The sequence below is a fragment of the Excalfactoria chinensis genome, chromosome 1, assembly GCF_039878825.1.
Source record: "Excalfactoria chinensis isolate bCotChi1 chromosome 1, bCotChi1.hap2, whole genome shotgun sequence".
In the NCBI taxonomy this organism is placed as follows: Eukaryota; Metazoa; Chordata; class Aves; order Galliformes; family Phasianidae; genus Excalfactoria; species Excalfactoria chinensis.
The window spans coordinates 166198368-166225100 of record NC_092825.1 but is presented as its reverse complement, the minus strand read 5'-3'; the positions used below and the strand labels follow the sequence as shown (position 1 = coordinate 166225100).

At 38.7% G+C, this 26733-nt stretch overlaps 1 protein-coding gene across 3 annotated transcripts in view; it reads left to right on the top strand.

The window, feature by feature from the left end:
• TNFRSF19 (TNF receptor superfamily member 19) overlaps positions 1–21478 on the top strand; it is a 55105-nt gene extending 33627 nt beyond the window's left edge. For 2 of the 3 annotated variants that reach the window (XM_072336963.1, XM_072336953.1), the window contains exons 6-10: positions 13108–13272; positions 14199–14324; positions 15091–15193; positions 16942–17342; positions 19407–21478. In XM_072336963.1, the coding sequence (XP_072193064.1) occupies positions 13108–13272; positions 14199–14324; positions 15091–15193; positions 16942–17335 (788 nt within the window). In that variant the 3' untranslated portion in view covers positions 17336–17342; positions 19407–21478. The remainder of the gene's footprint in view (positions 1–13107; positions 13273–14198; positions 14325–15090; positions 15194–16941; positions 17343–19406) is intronic. The other variant, XM_072336972.1, reaches the window with a different exon arrangement.
• Positions 21479–26733: the final 5255 nt, after the last annotated feature.

Below are 26733 nucleotides of genomic sequence, written 5' to 3'. Positions count from 1 at the left end.
CCATATGTGACCTGATGGTAGAGTGACTTATCTTCGGCAAGTCTGAAAGGAATTTTACTAGGTGTTTCAGAAAGATGAGAATTGCTATTTGTGTCTTACAAATTTTTATTGCAGTGTTGTTTCTTTCACTCGTTGTAGATCAAAACAAGTAACAAGTTAACCTAGAAAGCCTAAATCCATCCATTTTCTAGGCACTGATATTTGCAGAGGTTCTGACCCACTGGGGAAAGATTCACACACAACCAAACAGCTAATTTTCCTATTTCAAAGTCAATTTGCCTGCTGGGTTTTCCTCCTGAAAAAGAGAGTTGCAAACAAAGAAGAGGAAGATTCTTCCTTTCTTTAGAAAAAGGGGCTTTACTGCTAAAATCAGTTTTAATCATTCTGAAACATTACTTAACAGAATGAAAAATGTAGATTCATTACATGGCTTTATCACTTTCCCAAACTCCCCTTGCCTGGTTTACATAATGTGTTGGGTTTGTTTTTTTTTTATCTCCTCTCCTCTCCTCTCCTCTCCTCTCCTCTCCTCTCCTCTCCTCTCCTCTCCTCTCCTCTCCTCTCCTCTCCTCTCCTCTCCTCTCCTCTCCTCTCCTCTCCTCTCCTCTCCTCTCCTCTCCTCTCCTCTCCTCTCCTCTCCTCTCCTCTCCTCTCCTCTCCTCTCCTCTCCTCTCCTCTCCTCTCCTTTCCTCTCCTCTCCTCTCCTTTCCTCTCCTCTCCTCTCCCTCATGCAATCCTAATCTGTTTTTTTCTAACACATATTGTTAATAAATTTATTTTCTGTGCCTGTGTCTATAGAAGCATTCTGTTATGTAGCTGCTTATTATTAAATAGATATTACAGATAGTAGAAAGATATCTGGGCAGAAATAGAAGTTTCCCTCATTTCTATTCACCATTTATCTTCATTCCAAATACATATTTTTAATTGAATTTGATTCTTTATCCCAATTAAAGAAATACAGTTCATAATCGTAATATGGATGAACCTGAACACTTTCTGCAAACACTGGATACAAGATTGTCCGCTGTGTATTTAAGATAATGTTTCTGAGAACAGAAAATTTCTTTAATTGCTTTTAATAATTAACTATTTGAAGCATACTGAAATGTGACAGCTGTAGGGTTTTATTCCTGGCTGCTAAAATATCATTTCAGATTTGTAGAGTCAAGTAGTATCGCACACATCATATTTTAAAGATGCCATTTCGCAAGAAACATAATGTTAGAATTATCTTCTTCAGTCTGTTCTTCTAATTGAACACAGTTTACACAGTAGCTTTATCATTTATTATACCTTTTAAAAACTCTTAACCCCAATGGCCAATATCTGTCCATCCTGACAGGGCAACAGAGGCCTTAGAGAAGGAATTTTTTGTTTTTATTCCAATGGATGACCTACTAGTGAAGAGGGAGCCCTCACTGAGAGGACTGTAACATAAGCTTCTGCTATATTTTTTAATAGCAGAAATTCTATTGAGAGGAAAATAACATTTTTAAAAACAATTTCCGAGCATCTTGAGAAATACCTGTTTGTTACAGTTGTGGAAGGAAATGTGGAAACCTGGACAACAAAGACTGAAATATTCTTAAATAAAAAAGTCTGTATATAATCTCTTCTAGGTTACTATCAGCAGTACCTACTTTGGAAGCTATTAGTAACATAGTTATTAAATGATTTCCAGAATGATTAGATGTGATATGAATGGCTTTCATTATACAAATGGAAATCAGAGAATAATTTAGGAGTGGAATGTTGTTTTGCTAAACTGTTTCTTCATAATCTCTGAAAATGCAATTTATAAAATATGATCATAATTCTGTAATGTTTTAAGAGGATGCTGTCAAGTTAAAGTGGTATTTGACCAAGCTGGATTGCTGCCTTTGTAGTTTTAGCATAAGAATTTCACTAATCAAATATAATCCAATGTTATCTACTAAAGCATGTATTAATGTACTTAAGAATGCAGAGTTCCAATGTACTCTGTTTGACAATGCCTCATTTCTTACTGTATGATGAAAAATATATAACTTGAGATTAAAATCACAAGGTGACATTTTAAAATAATTACGTTCTATTACTTTGTTAATTCACATCACAAACTCATGTAAGTGTTAATAAAAACTTACATATGTGCTGCTCATCTGGCATTATAGTTATATTGAATCAATATATGTTAACATGCAGAGCAGAATCTCAGATTTTCCTATCTTTGTTCTAACTCACAGATGGTAACTCTATCTGTTAATCCCAGTGGAAGTTTCATTTTGAAACACAAAACTTCTTTTGAACTTGTGTGTCCCTCCCCACAGATGTCTGGAGCCTTGACGAGCTTCTTTCATGGTTCTTTTTAAATCAGGGACTGAAGTATTACTGGTGAAGAGTGAAGTTAGAGATTCATTGCCTGATAATACAGTGAATCCTTAAAATATGCATTTTAAGTGCATAATAACAAAAGAAAATTGAGAGTGACCAAAGTACTTAGTTCTGCATGTTTCTGTAAAGTAAAAATTTGTTGTAGAGATCTCATTTCTTTCCTAGGTTAAAAAGCCTATATTTAGTGTATAGGATGAAGACCTTTATAGTTGTAGTATTCACTTCTAGCTTATTCAAATAAAATAACAAGCAGTTTGTAATCATATTTAGTTTTGTTTCTTGACAATGTTAAGTACAGTTACAAAACAAAATTCTCATCTTAACAGCAGAGTATGAGAATTTCAATATGTTTTTTCAAACCAGTTTACCATACTTTTGTTTCTAGTAGTAACTTGTGCAACCTTTCATCTCATGAGTCAATCCTATAATTAGTATCCTTCTTTGCCAGAGGCATACTGAATGTTTGTTTTAGGTACAGAATGTCTGCAAGAAATTTAACTTAATCATTACTTTTTAATGTAAGAGCTGGTTAGCTCAATTACTCTAGATTAAAGTGAACTTGAAATTCCTGAGTTACAGAGAAGAGGCTAATCGTTGACCTGCACTGAATAAGTACTATTTCTTTTTTGTTTAATGTGTGTACAATGTGGCTAGTCTTTTAGTCCAGTCTCGCAATAGCTGAATGTGATTGTCTGTTCATTGCATAGAGTGAATTTACAGAGTTCTGATTCATCTTGGCCATTTTTGTTGGTCAGATTTTTTTTGCAGTATTGCATGCATTGTGGAAAAAGTGAAAAAAAAATATATATATATGTTAAGTTTTGCTTTTTTGTGTGTTTGAAAATAGTTTGAAAACAATCACACCTTTCCAGTAACTTTCTGTTGGATTTTTTGTCATATTTTAATTACAGAAGTATAAGATTACTTTAAATATATTTATTTAATATTGTGCTTTTAAGCTATATTCTAACTGAAAATATTAGTTTCATTTTCTCTCAAAAAATGACCCAGCTAATTCTGGAAATGCTTGCATTAATACTAATCCAACAGCATTGAGTTTTGGTACCTTCTATATAAAAACATGCTGATTGCTACAAAGCCTCAAAACTGTGACTGACATGAACATAAAATATTCCTAAAGAAATGCTTGATAGTGCGTTGTGATATTTTTATTCGTATCCTACTTTGTGCTGGTAGACACTATTGGCTACATTACTTGGCTCAAAAATATATGGGCTGTGTTCTTCCTATATTAAAAAAGAAATGAAAGTAAAACAATAATAAAAAGAAATGGAAAAAAAAAAAAAAAAAAAAAAAAAAAAGAAGAGAGAGCAGGGAATCCATGTAGGCTGCAACTTTCAATATTTGCCAACCACCTATCAAGAAAATCATCAGGAAGTGTAACAGCACTAAAGTATCCAGAAGAAATCAGCGGTTTGGAGGACTAGAATGTATTGGAAATAGAGTAAGATGCAGTAGCCTTAGAATAAGAGTGGTGCACTAAGGACCTTATCAATGATGATTCATTATAAAGTAACATCTGATGAGTTGGAAAGACCTAGCATTGCCACTGTATCACTGTTATGATTCCAGCATTTCCCTACTTCCCTTTAATCATTCTAGTGATAGGCCTTGCACAAGTCTCACTCTTTCTAATTCACTTCTGCTGAAGTAGTGCCCTGCCAACCAGCTCTTTTATAAAGATCACAGAGTCAATCCTACATGTTATTTTGGGCAGTGACTTGTGCCTTTTTCTGAGATACAGACCGTGCCTATTTCTGGAAAAGATAATCTCTTTTTTTAAATAAAAGGTTGCATCCACCAGTATTAATGATGTTTCATTCAAGTCTAGTAGTTTGTGTGCATGCGTGTCTTTACATAATATAAGTATACATGTATGAACTTAAATTATATGTGCATGCTATTGAATGTACATATATTTTTACTTACCTTCTGTGTTTGTGGAGGTTTAGGATGGAATTTGTGCACCCTCATTTAGGCATACAAATGTTCAAGCTTAACACTGAACTTGTCAGCCCTGTCTTTCACTGATAATCAATGGAAAGAGTTAAGTACCTCAAGAGTTTAGGAAAGCAAGATAAATTAAGCTTCTATAACTAACGTGAAGTAGTCTTTCAAGCCTGTGATCCCACAAAGTTCTTTCAGAAAAAAATAAATAAATAAATAAAAAACCAACAAAATCACTTATCTGGAGATTTCTATTTCTAGCTGTGTTTTATGAAGAGACACTGAAGAGAGTAGCTCTGACTTTGTCTTTACGCTTCCCAAGTTAGAGTTTATTTCAGTGAGTTGCCGGTGTCAGGTTAGATGAAATAAACATTGTCCAGCTCCTTATACTTGATGTCCCTCTTACCCCTCTATTTATTTTTTTTTTTCTTTTTAAGGAGGAAAATAGAGTTTTTTAGATTAAAACTTTTTTTCATTCCTTCCTAATAAACTTTGCTATCATCACCAAACTGCAGAGAGCTCTCAGGTGACCCACAGAGGTACAGATGTTTGCTTTGATCAGATGAATCCAATAGAGGTTGACCTTTCAAAGAAGATAATCTTTCAGTGTATCTTCTATATTCTTTGACTAATTCCTTCTGAATTCTATTAAAGAAAGGAGAAGTTGTATCTCAGATTACGTAAAATAGCAAAGTTAGGAGCTTATACACAGCAGCCTTTTGTTCTGTATCGCTTTGCTTTATCCTCAAAGCTTTAAGTGGTAAATTAAAACTGCTTTATATAAGCTATTATTATTTCAGACTTCAAAGCTACATCTTTTTCATCTGTACTGTTGTATTCATGTGCGTGCATAATGTTGCACAATAGGTAACTTTCACTGCAGTAAACAATGAAATTTACTTTGATAAATGCAGCATTAAAAGAAGACGGTGATGAACGTCCAGCTTCTAAGGGTGTTTAGGGTTTATGTTATGAAATTACAAAAAATTATATTTAATGCCATGTCTTTCACATCACATACGCTGATTTTTTTTTAATCTGAAGGTTGCAAGATTGATCACAGAAAAAAGTTAGAAAATACCAACAGTGTTGGTCCTGCAGCTCTTAACTTCCACCGTAATTCAGAATCCTAATTCATCCCAGTTGTGTACAAGGGTTATGAAACAGTCTTAATTATTTAAACACTCAGTTTTCCACAGTAAAAACATATTTTTCCCACCAATACATGGAAATAGCTGGTAGTGGTGTTTTTCAAAGAATAAAAATGAAAAATCAGATTTAGTTGCCTTGCCTCGATCAATTATTCTAAACTACTGATACTCTAATGTAATTACAAACAGGATAAACATAAGTGGTTCGCTAACCTGATTATGGTTTACTTAGCTTTCTTACATTCCACAAATACATTTCTCGTGTCTGTTGGCTACCCTAAGAGAGGTGCTTACTACGTCTCCTGAAATTTTACAACTGACCAAATTCAGTTGGAGAGATGAAAAAAAGTTTTACTCACAACAATGTATAACTTAGTTTCTGAAATGTACTCTGTGGAGGCTGCAGAGGATGGAAGTGAACTTCAATCCTGTGTGTCTCAAAAAAGGGCTCTTAAGCTTTTACTTGAAAGGAGAAACTGCACCATTACTTCCTCTTCCAGAAACTGCATCTGAAAAAGGTTACAAGCCTTGTTTGACTTTTCCCCATCCTCTTAGTTTTATTCTAAAATAAAATCACAGATCTTTATTTTCAACAGTTTTAAAAGAATATTTTCCTGAAGAAGCTGGCAGCCCATGTCTCGGACAGATACACTCTTTGCTGGGCAAAGAGCTGGTAGAGGGCTGGGCCCATATCTGTACTGATGACCTGAACAAGGGCACTGAGTGCACCCTCAGTAAGTTTGCAGATTATGCCATCCTGGGAGGATCTTCCTGGGGGTAGAAAGGCCCTTCAGATCTGTAGAGTCTGGATCACTGGGCTGAGACCAGTGGGATGAAGTTCAGCAAGACCAAGTGCTGGTTCCTGCACTTTGGCCACAACAACCCCATGCAACACGACAGGTTTGGGGCAGAGTGGCTTGAAGACTCTATGGAAGAAATGGATCTGGGGCTGTTTGTTGATGCTTGGCTGAACGTGAGCCATCCATGTGCCCAGGTGGCCAAGGAAGACAATGGCGTCATGGATGGTGTCGGAAATTATATTGTCAGAAGGAGCAGGGAGGTGATGGTTCCACTCTACACAGCCTCTCAGTACAAGAAAGGCATCAAGGCCCTGGAGCACAATTCTTAAGAGGAGCAGCTGAGCAACTGGGATTGTTCTGTCTGTAGAAGAGTCTCAGGGCAGACCTTGTCACTCTCTACAACAACCTGAAGGAGGTTGTAGTGAGGTGTACTTACCTAGTGGTAGGATGAGAAAGAATGGGCTGAAAGAATGGTCAAGCAGTGGAACAGGCTGCCCAGGGAGGCAATTGAGTATTCATCCCTGGAGGTATTCAAGAAACATTTAGGTGTTGTACTGGGGGACGTGGTTTAGTGGAGAAATACTGATGGCAGGAGGATGGTTGGTCTAGATGATCTTGGAGGTCTTTTCCAACCTTGGTGATTCTATGATGGAAACCTTTCTCTGCCACTAAGAAGATAAAAGTCGCTAATCCTTCTCTGGATTTCCTTACTTGTAGGCTAAGCTTGGTGACATTAGGCACCACGTTACTTAGTGTGATGGCCATTTCAGAATCTATTCTCTGTTTAACTTTTTCTTCATACTGTGTGAGATGTGTGTGGTCTAATCCAGAGCTCCAGACTCTCAGACTGGAACTTTAGATTTAAAAATTACAGAATCCAAGGTTTAATTTTATATATTTAAGGCCTGTGCTAAATCATGTTCTTTGTCACTCTTGAAAATGAATGTTAGAATACTTTAGTGCCTATTTTATATATGCTTTCACTTTTTAGATTAAATAAGGTTATCTGAAAATGTTGGCACTTGTGTCTTCTACTTCTTATACGTTCATTGTTACTACATACAAACATGCATGCAATTGTCATTTAACTAGTCTTTGTCTCCTGTTTCAGGAATCATGTAATGACAATAGTTGCCCATTTGAAAATACTGTTTCTGTAGACAGCATAGACAGCACATAATCTTGGTCTGCTTATGTGGACAATGACTTTCATAAGCATTTTGGAACTGAGAGCCAGTTCTCTCAACTTTTTGAATGAGTGAGAAAAGAATGGTATGTTTCAAGAGGAAGTCCGTCCCATTCTGACACTCTGAAATGACTTTACATTTACATTCACAGCATTGTCACCATCTGCTCATATTTTCTTAGGATTAAGTAAGTATTTTAGCAGCAGGATTTTGTGAGAAAGCGCATAGCCTGTAATCTAAGAATATAGGAATATATATAGAATAGAAGAAAATTTGATTATTCCACAGAAAGAGAAAGCTTCCATCCTATGTTTTGCATACTTGGTCATGTGATCAATGGTACTCACACCACTGCAAGTGGAATTTGTGAGCAGGATGTTTTCTTATATAGCAAATATAATTTATCAGGTTTTGATGTGCCTACAAACTATGAGCTCTGCTTCAGTTGTCATTACTGTGATTTCGGTGGAGTGGCTTATCTTCTGTTTGCTCTCAAATGTCAAAATTTATGATAACATGGAATTCAAACAGATTTTTTGAAGTTCACTGTTGGCTCATTTCAGGTACATTAGAGACATTAAGAAGTTACCCAAAAGCAGCAAAACTCCCTTGTTTTCCATTGTGACAGGAGAAGGAAGTTTTTTAAAATGGTTGTTATTAATCACTTTAGATTTCTATGATGAAAAACAAAGATTAGCATAGGCGCTGGCTTAATGTAGCTAGATTTGAACAGGAGATAATTCTAAAATACTGTGTTCTTGTTCCCAGAATATCTCTGGAAAAAATTGGATTAATTGGGCACATTAGAAGTGAAGTAGAAAAGTTTTCTACTGTGCTTGACAAACTTATGTGTTCTGACACCAACATTATTCTGTTACTGATTTAATACATGGGAACACTTGTGAAAAGTGAAAAAGAAATGGAATTCATAGCAAAATAGATATTAGATATCTTCAGCTGCCGAGGATGCAAAGCTGCCAGAAGCAAAAGCCAGATTTTTTTTCCAGGTTACTTGAGAGTTTATTCTCACATAGTCTATTCTGAATGGCCAACAGTTCTCAAAGTTGAAAATTTTATCATAGAATCATAGAATCATAGAATGGCCTGGGTTGAAAAGGACCGCAATGATCATCCAGTTTCAACCGCCCTGCTATGTGCAGGGTCACCAACCACCAGACCAGGCTGCCCTGAGCCACATCCAGCCTGGCCTTGAATGCCTCCAGGGATGGGGCATCCACAACCTCCTTGGGCAACCTGTTTCTCTATGTGAAAATTTATGTACAAAACAAGGTTCCTTGTGTGCCTATGTATCATTTCTATTTGGATTACCACAGTAGGACCAAAAATTAACACCTCTTAATTACTAAAATAAAAACCTGTCTTAGAATTCGACTGTGCCTTATAGACAAAGCAAAGTATATCCAATACTGTATTTTGAATTCACATACAGAGTGTAATTTTCTGCCATTTTAGTCAAGTGGAGTTCTGTAAAATACCCAGTGCAACAGAAATGAGCTTGGAAACAAATACATCTAGTTTCAATATTTAAATTTATGAACACATTTTTCAGGATTTCCAAACAAAGGATAAACACTTGAACAGTCATTTTCCCCCCTAACGCTGCTTGGTATGTTTATTAAAGGAAATAAGAACAGCAAAATGAAACAAACAAAAAAAATTGTAGGGCACAAACTTGGAAACTAAAGGCTTTCATGTCAGCAGTTGCTGTACATTAGAAAGATGTGGCTTGACACAAGGTACTTTGGGGTGTAGGCCATGCACGCAAATGGCCATCCTTTTACAGTTGTCAGGAGATTCTCTCTCTCCAGTGTTTACCATGGTCTGCAGCAGTACTGTTTAATAAAGGTCCTTTCCTCTTACATGAAAGATCTGGAGAAGGGAGGCGATATCCTCTCTTGTGAAGACTCAAGCATACACTCAGGACATCTTACTTTCCATTGATGTTAATGCACAGCGATATATACTACAGATGGATTTTATGTATATATACAAACAATACATGTAATACCTGTACTGCCTACATTCATATGTTTATACATAATGCATTATTTTCTTGTTGGGCAGCTGGGTGTTATACTAGGTAAATTCATTCCTTTTTTCTTTTTACATGAACAGAAATATCATTCAGACATTTTTCCAGAATGTAGGAGTGTCACATCACACTACTTTGTGTTTCCATGGGCCAAGAGCAGTCATACGGATAGCTGCTGCAGTTCCACTGACAGGCAATAGCTTGTTAAGTTGTTGTAACTTGAGGGTATGTCTGAGCACTTAATTCTTGTCAAACTGAGATTGATACACCAACTTGAATCAATCTGAACGTGTAAACGTCGTGAACAAATGCTTTTTATAATAGGCAAATGCTCCTTTCTTCTTTCTTGATTAAAAAATATCAATATTCCAAAAATTAAATCAAATTTTATTTTACTTTTGTATTTTATTTTTAGTCCTGATTGTAAAAGATGGCACTTTGTTAGCATGTTATCCATGTGAATGCTATTTCAGTGGAGTTTGGCGTAGCTGTGTCTCAATGAGTAAGCCTTCTTTAGGTTACTATTGATTTGACGTGTTAATAGTACTTTCTAAAGAAAACCCACACATAAAATTCCACGTTTTATCATCCTCAACTTCAGCAAGCAGGTATTGTACCCATGGAAGGAATGTAAAGTGCTCCAAGTTCTGTTTCCAGTTGGTTAATCTACCACAGAACTATTTTTTTTCCTGGCGTACTGATTTCAGTGGAGGCTGTAACTGGTCATAGTTCTAAGGAAAAAAAAAATCTAAGAAGATGAGTATGAAATATATAATAAAGGAAGTATCCTTACATCTTGCCCAGACTCTGCTTAGCTGGTACGACTGGCTGAAGATTCAGCTGTTCTGTTTGCTGGCAGACTTTATAGTGATACAGTTGGGATTTGTGTGTTCAGTAGTAGCAGAGCTGCTGCTATTTAACCATCTTGGCTTACCAAAAACTTCATTTGCTTTTGAGAACGACATCTTTGCACACACTGACATTACAAGGTACTATTCCTTAATTAAGGGTAGAGTACATAATTTAGCTTACTCCTCAAAATTATGCAGGAGGCAGCTTGGTATCTTGGCTATTCTTTTTTAGCACAAGACAATTTTCAGAATATGTTGAAACTAAACAGAACATTAAATCTATTTCTCAAATAAAACACATTTTTTGTTGTTTTTTTTAATGCACAATATGCACATGCTTTCAAGAATTGTAAAATTACTCACCACCTCCCTCCTTTCTTAATGTATTCTGTCCAGTTCAGTGTTTAATTACGTATTTAATGTTAGTCATGTAACAGATGTAAGTACAGGCTCAAAGTGCACCTCCTTGCTTTGCTAAAAGGGGACCATAAAGTCTGTGAGCCTGAAAAGTGAGAGTTTATGAAAACGCAGACATATCTGAGTAACACTGAAAGCAAAGTTCAACAATGCCCAACGGGCCGCTTTTACAATAGCAATCCACTTCTAAAATGTTGGTCTCTGCAGGGAAGATCACTATCATTATAATTAGAGCTAAAGTACAATGGGCCGCTCACAGCAGCTATTCTAAAAAGTTCTTTGAAGGTGAAGGCGAGTGGTAGACATTCTCAGGAACTGAAAATTGCTTTCTCAAGTAAAAAAAAAAAAAAAAAAAAAAAAAAAAAAAAAAAAAAAAAAAACCAAGAAAAGAAAAGAAAAAAAATCAGCAAAATAAATCTTAAGTAGCCAGACTCAAATAAATCTTTTTTTTTTTTTTTGCCATCCCAATTTAAAATTAAGTCGTATTTCCAGTTTGGATGTTGCTGATGAAACTTAAAGAAATGTGCATCATATGCAGATACCTTTTGCAAATAGGTTTGTTCTGTGAGCAAAGGAAGAAAGTCAAAAGTACCACAGCCATATGTCCAGTGATTTGTTCTGTTTATCCTTTCAGAAATAGCAATACTTTTTTTTTTTTTTTTTTCTATTAACTATGAAGGTTAATTTCTAAGAAGCGATCGGTGCTTTCAGGTAGGTAGACTGAAGCATGTAGGTAGATGGACATGAGAAATGTTTGAAGATGTTCTGACAGTTTTTTATTTTCATGTTTTTAAATGCTTGTCCTGACTATTCTGTAACCTTCTGAGGACTCAGTCAGGTAGCTGGATAAAGATGATTTCCACACTAAACCCAGCAAACACAGGTCTGTAAAAAGTTTTCTTTCTGGAAGACTGTAATGTTAGACAAATGTTAGACACCAAGGAAGGTCTGGAAAAGAAGCCATAGGACTTAACTCTGTCAACAGTTGGAATTGTAGAACAAAAAAAAAGGAGGGCTGGCAATAATTTTTAAGAAGGAAAATGACCAATAAGCATGGATTGGAATTGTGTTCTATTATCTGAAGTAGAAATAATAAAGCTTTTGATATAATAATGGAAATAATAAAACTTCAGTCGAAGGACAGTTTCAAAATATGTTTCTTAGTCATGTAAAAGATTTTAGCCTCTCTATCAATAAGTTTTAAGATGTACTGTTTTTTAGACTGCATATCTAAGGTGGAAAAGGATATCTGGTCATCACTGGGCCCAATCCCTGCTCCAGCAGGGACACTCCAAGGAGATCTTCACCACTCTGACACCTGACACATATGACTTTATGGACTGTTTCTTAGGAAATTATGGTCTTTAGGTTTTAACAAAATAATTTTTGGGGGAAATAGATAGTTTGACATATTTTTATAAGGTAACAAAATGCACCGTGTGTTTTTTGTTTGTTTTTCTTTTTAAGTTTACTGTTGGATAAATGCTTAAATTTGTGTTCCTTTCCTCATAAGAAGCTGCCAAATATTGTGGCTTTCAGAGTAGACTGAAAAAGGCGAACTATCGGGATTAAAAAGTTGTTAAAAAAGAATTTACTTTAAAAAGACCATTTGTATCTTAAGGTAGTTTCTGTCATTGCAGTGAAATCTTCAATGATTTCAGCTGTTGGTTTTTTTTCACTTTCCATTTGAAAGTCATGTCTGTCAAAGCTGGAGATGTTGCGTAAACCTTCCAACAGCGCAGATATGGAGTCAGTCTGTTGAATTTTCACTAAGGATATTATTTGTATTAGTGCTGAATTAAAAACAGAATAGTGCTGGTGAGATCGTTGGTTTGATTCTAGAAATTGATGACGACACATGCAACCAACAAGATGATCTCTTTGACAGCACTTGTGGACATCTCAAATCCTCAAAAAGGATCTTTTGAAAGGAAGTTCATGTAATTGTGACTCCCTCTAGTGGACAGATTTCTCTACTATAGCCTAGGAAATGGTTAAAATCATTTACAACACTAAAAATTGAGAGGTCTTCTTTTTCATGGTGAAGATCTGATTCCATTCCCAGGGGCATTCAGAGTGCCTTTGTGTGCATCTCATCATCACTCATTGTGCAAAATATATATACATTAAAATAAGGTAGCTGTTGATTATCTGTCTATGTAAAGCTTATACATTAGCAGATGGAACATTCCTTTTTTATTTTTCTGTGCTGAGAGCCTCTTGTTTCCCCAAATTTCATTCATGTGGTTGTACATTTCTGACATGGCACAATTTTTCCCTAATCATTATTTAATTACGTTTCAGGTACCACCAAAGTAAACCTCGTGAAGATCCCATCAACTGCTTCCAGTCCTCGAGACACTGCTCTAGCAGCAGTTATATGCAGTGCACTTGCTACAGTGCTCTTGGCTCTTCTTATTCTTTGTGTTATCTATTGCAAGAGGCAGTTTATGGAGAAGAAACCAAGCTGTAAGTTTCCAGTTATCACTGTTTCTTTGTAATATTTATACATCAGTATTTGGTTGGCAAATCTGTCTGTATGTAAATAAACCTAGAATTGTTATGTCTACAGCATTTAAGCTAATTCATCATTGAGATGAAAAAGCTAGCAGAAACCTATATATGCTTGCAAACCCAGTGTGGATGTACTTACTTCTTCTGAGATAATGCTGTGCAGATGTCCAGAAATAATTTTGCATTAATCATGCACAGTACTCTCTTAAATGCTGCAGAGATAGATTTGGAGCATTGGAGATCTAAGCTAGGATACCATTGTAGAACTGCAATACTGGTGTAGACATACCGTCATGGAGGATCTGTGCATCACATGCCATTGTGAAATACAGATTAGCTTGCTGACTTAATGAATGTGTCCAGTGGGGATAGCAGATTTTTTATTAATGGATTGGGGGCATCTTTAGGATTTTAACATTGGCCCTAGAAGTTTTGAGAAATTCAGGCATAGTGAATTTGAACTTCAGTTAAATTTAGTGATTCATTCACCTTGGCCTACAATGGTACAGACTAAATGAAGTCTGCTATTCATATAAAGTTATTTAAGATAACATAAACAAAGCAGCTGAATGTAGAAAATTTCAGATTGATATCACCGAGAATCATTAACCATGGAGAAAATGGAACAGTGAAAATGATATGCTTTCAAATCATCACCAAAATAAGAGCAAATGGCTGTGGTTGAACCAGCTGTTCTAGGGCTCGTTGCAAAACCTGTGGTTTCCATTATGTCAAACCCCATCATCATGGTGGATCTTTTGGTTGGAAAATGTATGGAAATGCTGTGTATTATGGCATTTAAGGGCTCTGTGAAGATAGAGACTCTGAAAAGGAAAAAAAGCATCATTTACTAATATGTATTTTATTCTTTTTATCAAAAGGGTCTCTGAGATCACAAGACATTCATTACAATGGGTCTGAACTGTCTTGTTTTGATAGACCACGGCTAAATGAATACAACCACAGAACATGCTGCCAGTGCCAGAGGAGCACATCACAGACCTGTGGTACGTTAAGTCTATTTAAAAGTCACTGTAAGGAACGGGAGTTGTACAAGCACCAAGAACTCCTGATTAACATTTATCTAACGCTTAAGTTGTGATGTTTTGCTTTCACTGCGAAGCTAACATTGTTAATTTCTCAACGAGCAGATAGAATTTCTAAGTAGCAATTTGGTTATGACTTTTCTGTTTTGTTTTCCAATGACCATTCACTTAAATAAAAGCATTAAGTATCTTATCTATCTCATTTCTTTCTGATAAAAATAGCTCTGCATTTGGCCTGGAGTCTTAAACTGGTATGAAGCATTTCGCAGATAGTAAGAACATGATACCAGTTCTAAAGGACACTGAAAACCCAAACAATTCAAATCACTGGGATCTTGTGAAGTGCTGTCAGAACAGATGTGTTTATGATATTAACATACACATAATTTAACTTAAACACAAGCTTAAATGCCTAATATGCTAACTGTCAGAATGAAGTACTTCCTCTTCTACGTACCTAATTAAAAAGCAAATTTATTTGAAGAGTGGATATTCAGATTTTCATGGCAGGCATCTGTGTTATTTCAGGAGGAAGGATTTGGCTTTTATAAGTAACTCTGTTTTAAAGAAATAAGTTAACCTATTTATTGCAAGAAGAGATCTCTTTCCTTAATCCACATATTATAGTGTAACTAGTAAAATAATGCTCAGATTTGAAAGAGTAGAGAGGCTAAGTTTACACACAACTTCAATGCATTTAACACTATTACATCAATTTTCATCTTAGGGCCTGTTCATTTGATTCCTTCACTGTGCTGTGATGAAACCTGTAGCATGGAGCACAGCAGTCACAGCTGTGCTTTGCACTCACAGACTACGCTTAATGAAAGGTAATTTAATTTTGTGTAAGTCTATTAAACAGCTATTTTGTATGCAGTCAAGTCAATATTTACACAGGATACGATAGCGGTTTGGAGTAGAATATTGTATTTGGATGAATTGTAGCCATATCTTCCTGCTTTGTGTAAAAACAGTTTTATGGTTAAAAAAAGTCTTCCATTAAATAAGGAAAAATATATATATGTGGTGTTTAGGTTTTACTGAATAAATTCTGACACATTAAATCAATTTCTCTGAAGAAGTGACCCATTTCTCTCACAAACAGACATTCTTTCTCTTACTGTGTAGTTCCATAGAGGCTTTGGTGACCTCCTTTCCTGCTTTGTGGTAGCAAGGTGCTATATAGACCTGTGAATCCAAGGGGATTGATATACTGCTTAGAAGAGTCATGAAAATCTTTCCTTTTTTAGAAACTCCAAATGACATCCAAGTGAATCTTGAAATGTAAAGTAAGTCAGAGTTTCTACCAGGTTCTAGCCATTATTTTCTGCTAAACAGCAGAGTATAAGTACAGCACTTGTTACTGACATCGTAATACCTTAAGCTAAAGATATAAAGCTTACGGTGTCATGCAGAGTTTCCTAGTTGCAGCTTTTAACACTGGATTTATTTATTTCTTTAGACTGCTTAATGTTTACCATATAGGATTTCCAGCTGTTTTCTTCCTCTGGCCAAGTTTAACTGAAAATGCAGAAGCAGCTTCTTCGTGGATGTTGTTTATGCAGGGCAGGGTAGTGACCCAAGTAGGAGATGTAAAATACCTAAATTTTCTGTAACAACTTGTTTAAATACCAGCAAGTTTGAATCATCCTTTTATATTAGCAAGGCTGACAAATTGAGAGTTGTGTACTTTTTGAGAATCCTTTTGGTAAAGGCTTTAAAAATACATGACATATCCATGCTGTGTGCATACATCAAAGGAACATGATTCCTTCCAGTAGAAATGGAGTTTGCTCCCATTTCCTTTGCCAAAATGCTGTATTTCCTTCAATTGTGGTTCAATGTCCTGACTTTTCACCTCAATCTACAAAAAGGCTCTTTGTATTTATCTAAGCTATCCAAGCATTGTGCTTTGGAAATGTGTAAAGCTGCTTAAATTGCACTGCAGGCAATATTAATGTGTGCAAAGTTTTGGTCACATGAAGTATTGCTTTCTATCAGACTACAGGCTGTACATTTTTGTAAGTGCTGTAGTCTTAGGAGATCATTTACTGGGCTTTCAGTAGACGTGCAGGTGCTGAGATATGTCAGCATCATCATTTTATTTGTGACAGATCATTGAGTTTCTACTTCTGCTTTCCTCCCTGTTTTCTAAATAATTCAAACAATTAAAAATCCTTGCCAGTCTTCCCAAAACCTTTCTTACTGCAATTGAAGCTTTTCATATCCTGCCTTAACCCCCCACCACACACACACACTGAAGTACAAATGCACTTCATCACATTTCGGTTCTTAAGACTCAACATCGCAACTGTATTTCATGTTCAGATTGTGAAGGGCCTCAGGCATCCTCTTTACCTCTAGTAGCAATCTCCAGGGCACTCTTCCTTCCCAGATGAAGGACAGCCTGGCTTCCAGTTCAAAAGAATTTTTTGGACAGGATGCCTCTCGAGTACTGACTAAATATGACCCTGTTTAATCTGTGTGAAATACCTAGAGTCACTAATGAAGATAATTACAATACTGATAATATTTGCTGGAATGCTTTTCAAACCGCTCGCCTTTTATCCTTTTGCAGGACTTCTGATTCCGTTGGAGAAATGATTCCTGCCTTCCTTGGTTCTCTTTCACGCTCTGCTTGTGGAGACATTTCAGATGCTTGGCCTCTGATGCAAAACTCAGCTTGTTGTGACAGCATTTCTTTCTGTGAATCATATTCAGAACTGGCTGGAGTTGCTGCAAAACCCTGCAGTCTGGAGACTGAAAATGCAACTGCCGTTGAGTCAGATAATAACCAGGAGCTAAGTGATGCACTTACTTCAGCTAAGTCTTCTGATGGAAACATGGCAAAGCCCTTTGAAATCTCCAAGCATAGAACATATATAGAAGTTTCATCACTTCAGAACTCAGCTGCTGCTGAATCCCAGCCAAAGACAAAGTGTAATGGAACAGCAGATGACTCTACAGACTGATAAAGAGGTAAGAAATACAACTACAAAGAAGGAGTGAGAATGAGTTCCCCAGGCACTCAGAGCTAGATAAAAATAGCATTGTGAAAGAATATATAGTTATGTTTCTCCAAAGATTACACCTGGCTGCTCCTGAAATAAGTTACAGCTCTACAAAAGATCCAAGAGTTTCATGTTTTAAAATGACTGACTGAATTTGAAAGGTGTAATTACTCAGGCTGTAATGCTGAACTAATACGAACCAGAACAGAAGCGTAGGCCTGTACACCAATCATTTTTTTATCAAGTTCTAATTACATTTCAGGGGAAAAATAGCAGTTCATAGTCTTATGCAAAGCTATTATGTGCGGCCAGTCCTTGTTTATGAGGAAACGTCTTTTCTTATCTTAAACAAAGCATGGAGGACATGCAAGCATTCCTCTAAAAATATGCACAAAGCCTTCTCTGTCACGTTCTTAAGGAAGCAGCAGAAACAGAAGAGAATCTCAAACGCTTTAAATGCCACTTGTATTCCTGTGTCATCAGTTTGGCCCTAAAATAGGAATACAGCTTAATCTGTAAAATCTCAGCGTTCAATTTCTCAGTGCTTACACAAATCTCAGGTCAAAATGAGACGTGGAAATAAACAACTGCCTCTAAACATAACAGTGTAAGCATCACAGCAAGTCGCTCTACTTTGTGGTCTTCACATCATTTTGAACATTAGCTGTGATCTGTTCTGTTTTGTTGTTGTTTGCCTTTTTCCACTATTGGAAGTAACTGTGAGACCAGGTTGGATGGGGTCCTGGGCAGCCTCGTCTGTTATTAAATGTGGATGTTGGCAGCCCTGCCTGCAGCAGGAGGGTTGGAGCTTCGTGATCCTTGAGGTCCCCTTCCTTCCAACCCAGGCCATTCTGTGATTCTATGATTCTATGAGAGCAACTTGTAGCTCATCTGTGAAAGGATCCCATATATAGCATGTGTACTGGTGGTGTCATTCAACCATTCTACCATTCTACCTGCTGTGTAGGCTGTGGCTGGAAAGCTGCAATAGACAGAGACAGGAACAGAATACAACCAATATTAATAACATTAATAACGCACCACATTTAATTAAAAGAATTTGCTATCAGTTATTATGAAAATTTCAGGTCATCTGCAGAAATAAAGGGCCTTCCTTTGATCCTCTTCCATTCAGTTTGCATGTCACTTTCATACTGTTCTTAAATAAAAAGTAGAAAGTAATCAGTTTTTAACAAAAATGTGCACATCCTGGAAACACGTATTGCATGGCTCCTTGAAAAATTACCCTTCATCCTTTACATGACATTTTCAAGAAGAGAAAAGGGAGGTAAACAGCTCTGAGTCAAGGATTTGTCTGCTATTTACTTCAGTAGAATTTGTATATTGCCCTGAAAATCTACTGCAGTCACTACAGATATTGGCCTTATCTGGATGGCTCACAGGTTCATCAATATCTTAGTACAGCCTGCAGTTTAGAAATAGTTTTGTGTGCACCATTGGAAGACGAATAGTCAATGTCTGCCGCTAACAGCCCACGTGTCATTAAGCAGTTGTCACAGTCTCATTTTGGAGCAGGCCATCATTAGGTGACAGCCATTCTCTTGGAATAGTTAGGAAGGAACAATGGCATGGCAATGACTGCAAATCTTAATGCTGCTATTCCATAGTTCACAGAGGCTACCGATGCAACATGCATTTAGTTTTTAAGGGACTAAATATCCATTTTAACATGATGAAAAAGTGAAAAACTCTTTTGTGTCTTGTTGAAACATTCTGAGAGAAGGACGGTCTTTTCAGTGTGGGTGGGTGGGCTGCAGTCTTGCATAGGGCCATACTTTGTTATATTGCAAAACAAATGATAATGTGATAAAATCAGAAGGCGACAGCATATTACTATTTTTGTGCACCTAGAAGTTTTTTAATGGTTATGTAATACAGGTTCAGTCTTCAGGTTTACGTGACTTTTCACATACAGCAGTGGGGTGTTTTTTTATCATTTATAGACATGTATAAAAACATGTGCAGATTTTTTTTGAGTTTATGTAACCACCATTCTTTCAATTTCATTTAGGAAAACAAGCTATTTCCCTCAGCACTACAACATTGTGCTTCCCTGTTGCTCGTCCACTGATTGTCATCAAATACAGCCTGGTCTTCGGTGTCACACAGTTTCAAAACCAGCTGGAAAATAGCGGCATCGTTTCACACATTCTAAGCAGTTGCATCTGAGCCGTAACAGCTGTAAAGTGAAACTTTAAGGAGCATCCTAGGGGAGCCCTGAGAGCACGATTAGGAACATTTGCATCTCTTATTAAAAAAGAACCTTGTAGTCCCTAAGATTCTCAAGAAGTCCAATGGAGTGAGCAATACAAATGTGTGTAAATATATCAAGAAATACAGATACGTTAATGTGTTTACATGGTTACCTTCAGTATGGCTGCAGATGTGAGAAGGCCTGGGACAAGACTTTGCCAGTTACTCTGCTTGCACATTTGCATTTGAAATTGTTTTCTGGTTGCAGTTTTTAATTCAGTTTCCTGCTGTTGAAGGACTTAAGGATCAAACATTTCTATTTATGTGAGGATCGTCTATTGATAAACTGAAGTTTTTATGGTATATTACATTGTAGTCAATAAGCTAGTCTGGGGAGTTACAAAATTTGCATGTTACAGATGATGTAGTTGCAGTCCCTTTCACCCAATTACTTTGTGGGAGGGAACATTGTTTTGTTCAATGTAGCAGGAGATTGGCCGTGCATTAGGTTAGTGAAAGTCAGCTATGTAGAAAGGGGTGTTACGTTGCTGGAAGTCCCACTGTGGGAAAACAGCACTTGTTGGTGTATTTTTTATGTTGAAATATATGTAGTCAACTCACATCAAGACAGCAAAGTCAGCAGGTGTGTCACACAACTGTTCATGCTTTGAGATCTGTTACTAGTTTTTTTCAGTAATGAATTATTTTCATTACTAAAGTGATGGTCTCAAGCTTCACTCATTTAGTAGACCTCCTATGTCTTTAATTCAGGTCACTGTCCTTCTCATGGTAGTATAAATTCCATATGACACATAAAAATAGATTCCAAGTATTTTTTTTTTTTAACAGCTCTGAATGGAATCCTTGGAGTTACATGCGTGCCCAGTTCATAAATATCAACTTCCTTCCCTGTTTGTTCTCTATGGCTTTTGTGACTGCGGGTTGTTGTAGCACTTCCTATAAAGATATGGATTCTGCAGCCATTTTTCCCTAACGTAGTTTTAACTTCTGTGAGTGATCCCTGTAACCTCTGCTGGCTCACTGCATCCAACAGGCTCCAACCTGCCAGTTGTGACCTCTAGCAATGGTTCTGTAGAAATTCCCAATGATGTGCCTTGACAAAAGCAAAGCAATCAGCAAAACAAATGCGATTTTGCATTAAATGTGACTCATCTTTCTGCATGTGGTTTGTATGGCAATGGAAACGATGAGACGGTCATGTTCCACAACACAAAGAGACTTCTTTGAAGAAGCCGGTGGAAGATTAACCCTGTGCAATGGTTAGGCTGAGTACAGGCAGTGCTGAAATGCTATTTTCAGCACGAAGAGATGGGTGCCTCTCTGTAAATACTTGCAAATAGAACAAAATCCAGCGTGCATTTCATTACGTGGTAGGATGTTTATAGAACGTGTGTGTTTTTAACCTCTCATTAATAACAGCTCTTTAAACTGCTGTGCTCCAAACTGTTGCCAGCATCTGTCACAGTAAGTCTGTTTTCCCATTGGAATTTATGCTTTGTATAATGATTTTGTCCAGCAGCTCCAGGTAGAAGAGCGCACATCTTCACATGAGTGACAGATGGCTTTGGAGCAAAGTGGAAGGAGAAATGAAAAGAGTGCTGTTCAAATATATGTATATTGTGTATATATTTCTGTCCTTAATTTAACCAAATTGGTCTTTTTTATATTGCCTGTGGCAAGCAATGTTGTACATGCCAATAGAAAACATACACTACCACCGCATTTTGACTGCCCACATATCACGTCTAAGGACTTACAGTGCTGTTCTAAATGATCTTATAAAGAATGTAAATTAAAACCTTGTATAAATTGCTTTGTAATACTTTTTTTTTTTTTACTTGTGAATAAAACCTTATTTGAGTCGTTCTCAGTCTGTTGTACGTTTGTTGTGTGTTACAGCAAGTTTGATGATGACACCAAGCTGTGGGGTGTTCTTCATATAACAGAATGAAGGGAAGCCATCCTGAGGCTGGGGCATCCACAGCCTCATTGGGCAACCTGTTCCAGTGAGTCACCACCCTACGGGTGAAAAGAAAAACCATGCACGCAATTTGCTACTTGATAGAAAGGAAATGTGCCTGACTTCTTATAGTAAAGACATAAGAAGCAGTGACTGCAGCTGAATGCAGAACAGTGAGGTTTCCTTATGTGACTGTACCCATATGCTGCATTCCTGAGTGTTCTTCTGCTCATCTTTTGCTGTGGCACCAAGGAGTGGCACCCGTCCTCATCCCTTGCTCATTATCCTTGCAGAGCAGGGAAAAGGGATGTTAGAAAGCCTGCTTCGCTCCTTGCTCCTTACAGCCTAACTTAGCTTTCAAATGAGGCGGCTTATATCTTACTCACTTACAGCTGTCGTTGCTGTAGATCTGGAGATCTCCAGATCTCTGGGAGAAGAAACAGAATGTTTCCAAAGTGGATGTAAGGCACGTACCTGAACAAGAGCAATTCACATACAGAACAGTTAGTGAAGGGCGCGGTGAGCTCTATAGCGTGATTCATGCCATATGTGAAGAGTCAGGGGGTTGATGTGGAAAGCTGAGGGTGAACGCATTCAGTGCCAAGCTGTGTTGAGAGCCACAGCTAAGCCGAGCAATACAGGTGCTTCAGCTGTACACAGGCATGTAGATCCCATACAAACGTTGACTGTAGTATCTGAAAAACAAGAGTTTCTGTCTCACCTGGACCCCTTTGTACCACTACAGGCAGCTCCAGGAGTCCCGCTGCTGCCAGGATCGCGCTGGTTTGGCCCAGCCAAGCACAGAAAGTCAAAAACAAGAAAGAAACAGGGATTGAAGCAGGTGCTTATGGTCTTTTATTTGGAAACCAACCACAATGCCAAACAAATTACAAGTGATCTTAAGACTTTCATACACGTTTGATTGTATCAGATATAGCATTTATGTCATTAGCAAGGCTGCAACTTTTTAATCCACTCTACCAAGGAAAAACCACCTGAAAATGTTTCCTGCTCACATTGCTCTCCAGGGCAGCGATGTTCCTGCCCTTTCTGCAAGGCAGACCAAGCCCTTAATCCCACAGAGCTCATCCTGGCACGAGCTGCAGCGCGCATGGCTTTGCCCTTTGTTGTGGGCTCTTTGAGGGCCTTCGGTTTGCATTCCTGTGAAGTCCCTCCAAGCAACAGTCTTCTTGCGCTTAATTAATCCTCCCGCTGCCTTTGGTGATGGAGGCTTAGCTCGCTACCTGCAGCACATTCCATTTCAGACACTGCTGCTTTGTTTTGTCCTCAAAGTGAGGGTGCAGCATTCTTACAGCCATGGAGCTGAGGTCCATGCAGCAAAGCCACACAATGCGCACTTTGTGCTGTCAGGGTGCGCTTCAGTCTGGATTTAGGTTTGGTGTGAGCACTGCTCAAACCCATTCGCTCTTCATATCACACATGAGCCGATTTGATTCTGCCTGATCAGGCAGTGCTCTCAGTAGGATGAAGCAAGCGTGGGTTGGTAGGGGAGGGAGCACGCTGCTCTGCACAGAGGGCTGAATGATGGATTAGTGGCCATGTTTTCTAAGAGCACACAGTCATGGGGGCTGATGGAGGGCCGTGATCCTGGCTGGTGGCACGGCCTCAGTGACAGCATCAGGAAAGAGAGATTTGGAGATACCCACGGTCAGGCTGCATGGGGCTCTGAGCACCTGATGAAGCTGTAGGTGTCCCTGTTCAATGCAAGGAGTTGGGCCAGATGGCCTTTAATGGTCCCTTCCAACTCAAACAGGAAAAGTTACAGTTCAGGTGAGACTTTTATACTACACAAGTGTTTATTCTGCATCCAGCAGAGGTTACAAAATGAAGTGAGAACTGACCAAAAAAAAAAATAGTAAATCCTTTATTTCAATTCTTCCAAACGTGCTTCAGTGCACAAATCCAAATGTCCCAGACATCCCAAAGGGCAACTGAAGAGACTTAGGAAAAAAGAAATAGCTATAAACAGCACCGTAGGATGTACAGCCAGAACTCCATGGATCCCTCCCAGAGCTTCTAGAGCTGCAATTTCTTGCTCTTTAGCAGGAACAGACAGGAACATTCACCAAGTGAATGCAATTTCTCCACCAAGGTTGGTGGCATCTGAAGACTTTGACTGGACCCTGCTGTGACAAAGAAGGGCTGATGAACACCAGCGTACCTCCCTACCATGGACGGACAGTGCAGGAATATAGTATGGCTGCACTGACCAAGCAGACCAGCAGCCATACCTGCATGCACATGAGGGTCCCCAATTGTCATTTTCACTACACTTCTGCTGACAATCATATTTGAGAAGCCAAAGGAAAGACCGATTCCACAACCTCTTTTCCTCTAACTTCATGCACTTAAACTCTGCACCTGGCAAACTGAGGAGGACACTACATACTTAGAATCACAGCACACACCGAACCATCTCAGTTCACACATTGCTAACCTGCTGTCTTGTACGCTTCTGTTGACTCTTACTACATACGGCAGCAGAGTTTAACCCAAGGAAGTTCAAGCATCAGTTGAGCAAATCGGTTCTCTTTGTTTTAGGAGAAAAAGAAAGTTGTTGCCCAACCTGATGCCACTTCACACTGATACAGCCAACAGCAGCAGTGCACCCTTCACAGAATAACCCTCTCAAATGGACAAGAACTGTCCCAAAGTTATTTTCATGCACCGCTTTTTAACTAACAGGGCAGATGGACTCAGACAGAAGAAATTCCATCCTTCAGATGGAAAAATACCACTTTGTCTCTTGATGCGTTAAAAAGCATCAAGCCTGTGTGTTCAGCTTGCTCTTTCTATTTCAACAGGCTATGGGACCCACAAGGAAGAGCTCAGGAATGCCATAAATCACATACCCTGTGGCTTTCATCAACAAATGGATAGTGTTTGAGTTTACTCAAGGCGCTGGCAAAGTGCTGGGACAGAGATTCCTGTAAGTATCTGTCTGCCAGATGATGCTTCCTCACTCAGTTAGAAGCAGACAGTTTCTTGTCCTAGAGAAGCAGCCTTCTGATTTCCTTTCTATTGCAGCCTGCTACATCTCATTCACCCTGTAGATCTCCCAGCTGTGCAGAGATCAGCCGTAAATATGCTTGGAAGCCTAAATACAAAATCATAGAATGATTTGGCTTGGGAGGGACCTTAGGGATCATCTAATTCCAACCCACGATATAAGAAGGACATCAAGCTATTAGAGAGCATCCAAAGGAGGGCTACAAAGATGGAGAAGGCTCTGCAGGGCAAGGTGTGTGAGGAGCAGAGACCCCTGTTGTGCTCAGCCCAGAGCAGGGCAGGCTGAGGGGAGGCCTGATGGCTGCTGCAGCTCCTGACAGGGAGCGGAGGGGCAGCGCTGAGCTCTGCTCTGTGTGACAGCGACAGGGCCCGAGGGAACGGCATGGAGCTGTCAGGGGAGGGCAGCTGGGGGTGAGGGAAAGGCTCTTTTTGTAGCTTCTGGTGGGCCCTATTTGCCCCAGGATATCTGCAGATGTTGGACGGCAGTGAAGAATTAGGATCCTTTTCAGGGAAAAAAAAAAAAAAAAAAAAAAAAAAAAAAAAAAATTAAAAAAAATTAAAAATCAAATTGCTCATTTTTAGAAAACTGGCTCTTAAAACCTAGCAGTAAGAAAGCCGCCTGTTAGTGAAGTACAAAGACTTTTACATGACGGTACATTTTGCATTACCCAGATGGAAATAATTCCACTGAACCCCACCCATCCTCACAGGTTTTGGCTGCAAATGCATCTACGCGCTCATGAGCACCATGTAGTGACAGACACTGAAGTGAAATTCTAACACGCATCATCCCACGTGCTGTCATAAAAATGGAGCTGCATCCCGCTCCATCCAGCACAGACAGTAATGCAGACTGAATAGCAGGCAGAGAATAACATCTGCAACACCCTCACCGTCAAATACCCAAGCGAGATCCTCGCCATTAGAATCCAAACGTTTCCCAGAATGGGAAAATAGGACTCCCTGAAGTTGACCTTGTAGTTCCTGTTGGGTGCTGCCATTGGTCACCCTATTGGTCCCCAGCTTGCAAAGACCTATGTACTTCTCATAGCTGTGTAGTAAAAGGGCAAACAGAAACACACTGGCCATATGGGCACCATTTACACTAGGAATGACAGCACTGGTTGCTTTCCAGGTGGGATTTCTCCTTAGGGGAAGACAGCCTGAACATATAAGCATAGAATCATTAAGGTTAGAAAAGGCCTCTACCATTACCTAGTCCAACTGTTCACCTACCACCAGTATTGCACCCTAAGTACCACATCTACACATTTCTCAAACATCTCCAGGGATGGTGACTCCAGCACTTCCCTGGGCAGTCTGTTCCATTACCCAACCACTCTTTTGGAGAAGTTTATCCTAATGATCTGGGGGATTTCCTCTGAGCTGAGTATTCCTGGGCAGGGAGGACTCAAATCCTTTTCTGAGTGGATTCTGAAAGAAAAACAAAGAAAATATATTCAAAGGTAACCTAAAGGATTAAGAAAATCAGATTTCGGGTCAGTGAAAGTGGAGGCAGCCACAGATTAAAAGGGAGGGCCCTAGCACTAGCTCAGGGGATTTGGCACGAGGAGGACTTTTCTCCGACAGACAGGCAGGAAAGCAAAGCTTCTCACCCACTCGATCATTTGCCCAGCATTTAGAGAGAGATGAAATAAAATTCTGGGACTTCAGCCAAACCACCAGCTCCACCTATGTATGTCTCCCACTTCCATGTGCACAACGCTGTCGCCGTTTCAGGTCTCAATATAGCAGCTGTCTGTGTAGATCTCACCTCTAACAGCTCCCGGGAAAAGCCAGCGCCATACTAATGTCGGCCCTTGAAAACTTCATCAGAGCAGCAGGGCTAATGAAATGTAAACGTGTGGTCTATTGGTTGGCTGAGAGCAAGGATGGACCTCCTTCTGTGGAGAGCGGTAGCACCAAAAAGTCATCACTCCCCCCAGGTCCTCTGGCGGAGAGGAGCTCAGAGCATGAGGGAATGCCTCCATCTCCTCTCTCCAAAGATCCATCAGCATCTTTGTGACTTTTAGCTCTTTGAAAGAATGGACTCAAAAAATTATTGGAGGAAACAGAAGTAGAGCATAGATGCATGTCCCATTTCTGCTGCAAACCAGCCTAAAAACCTAGGGGA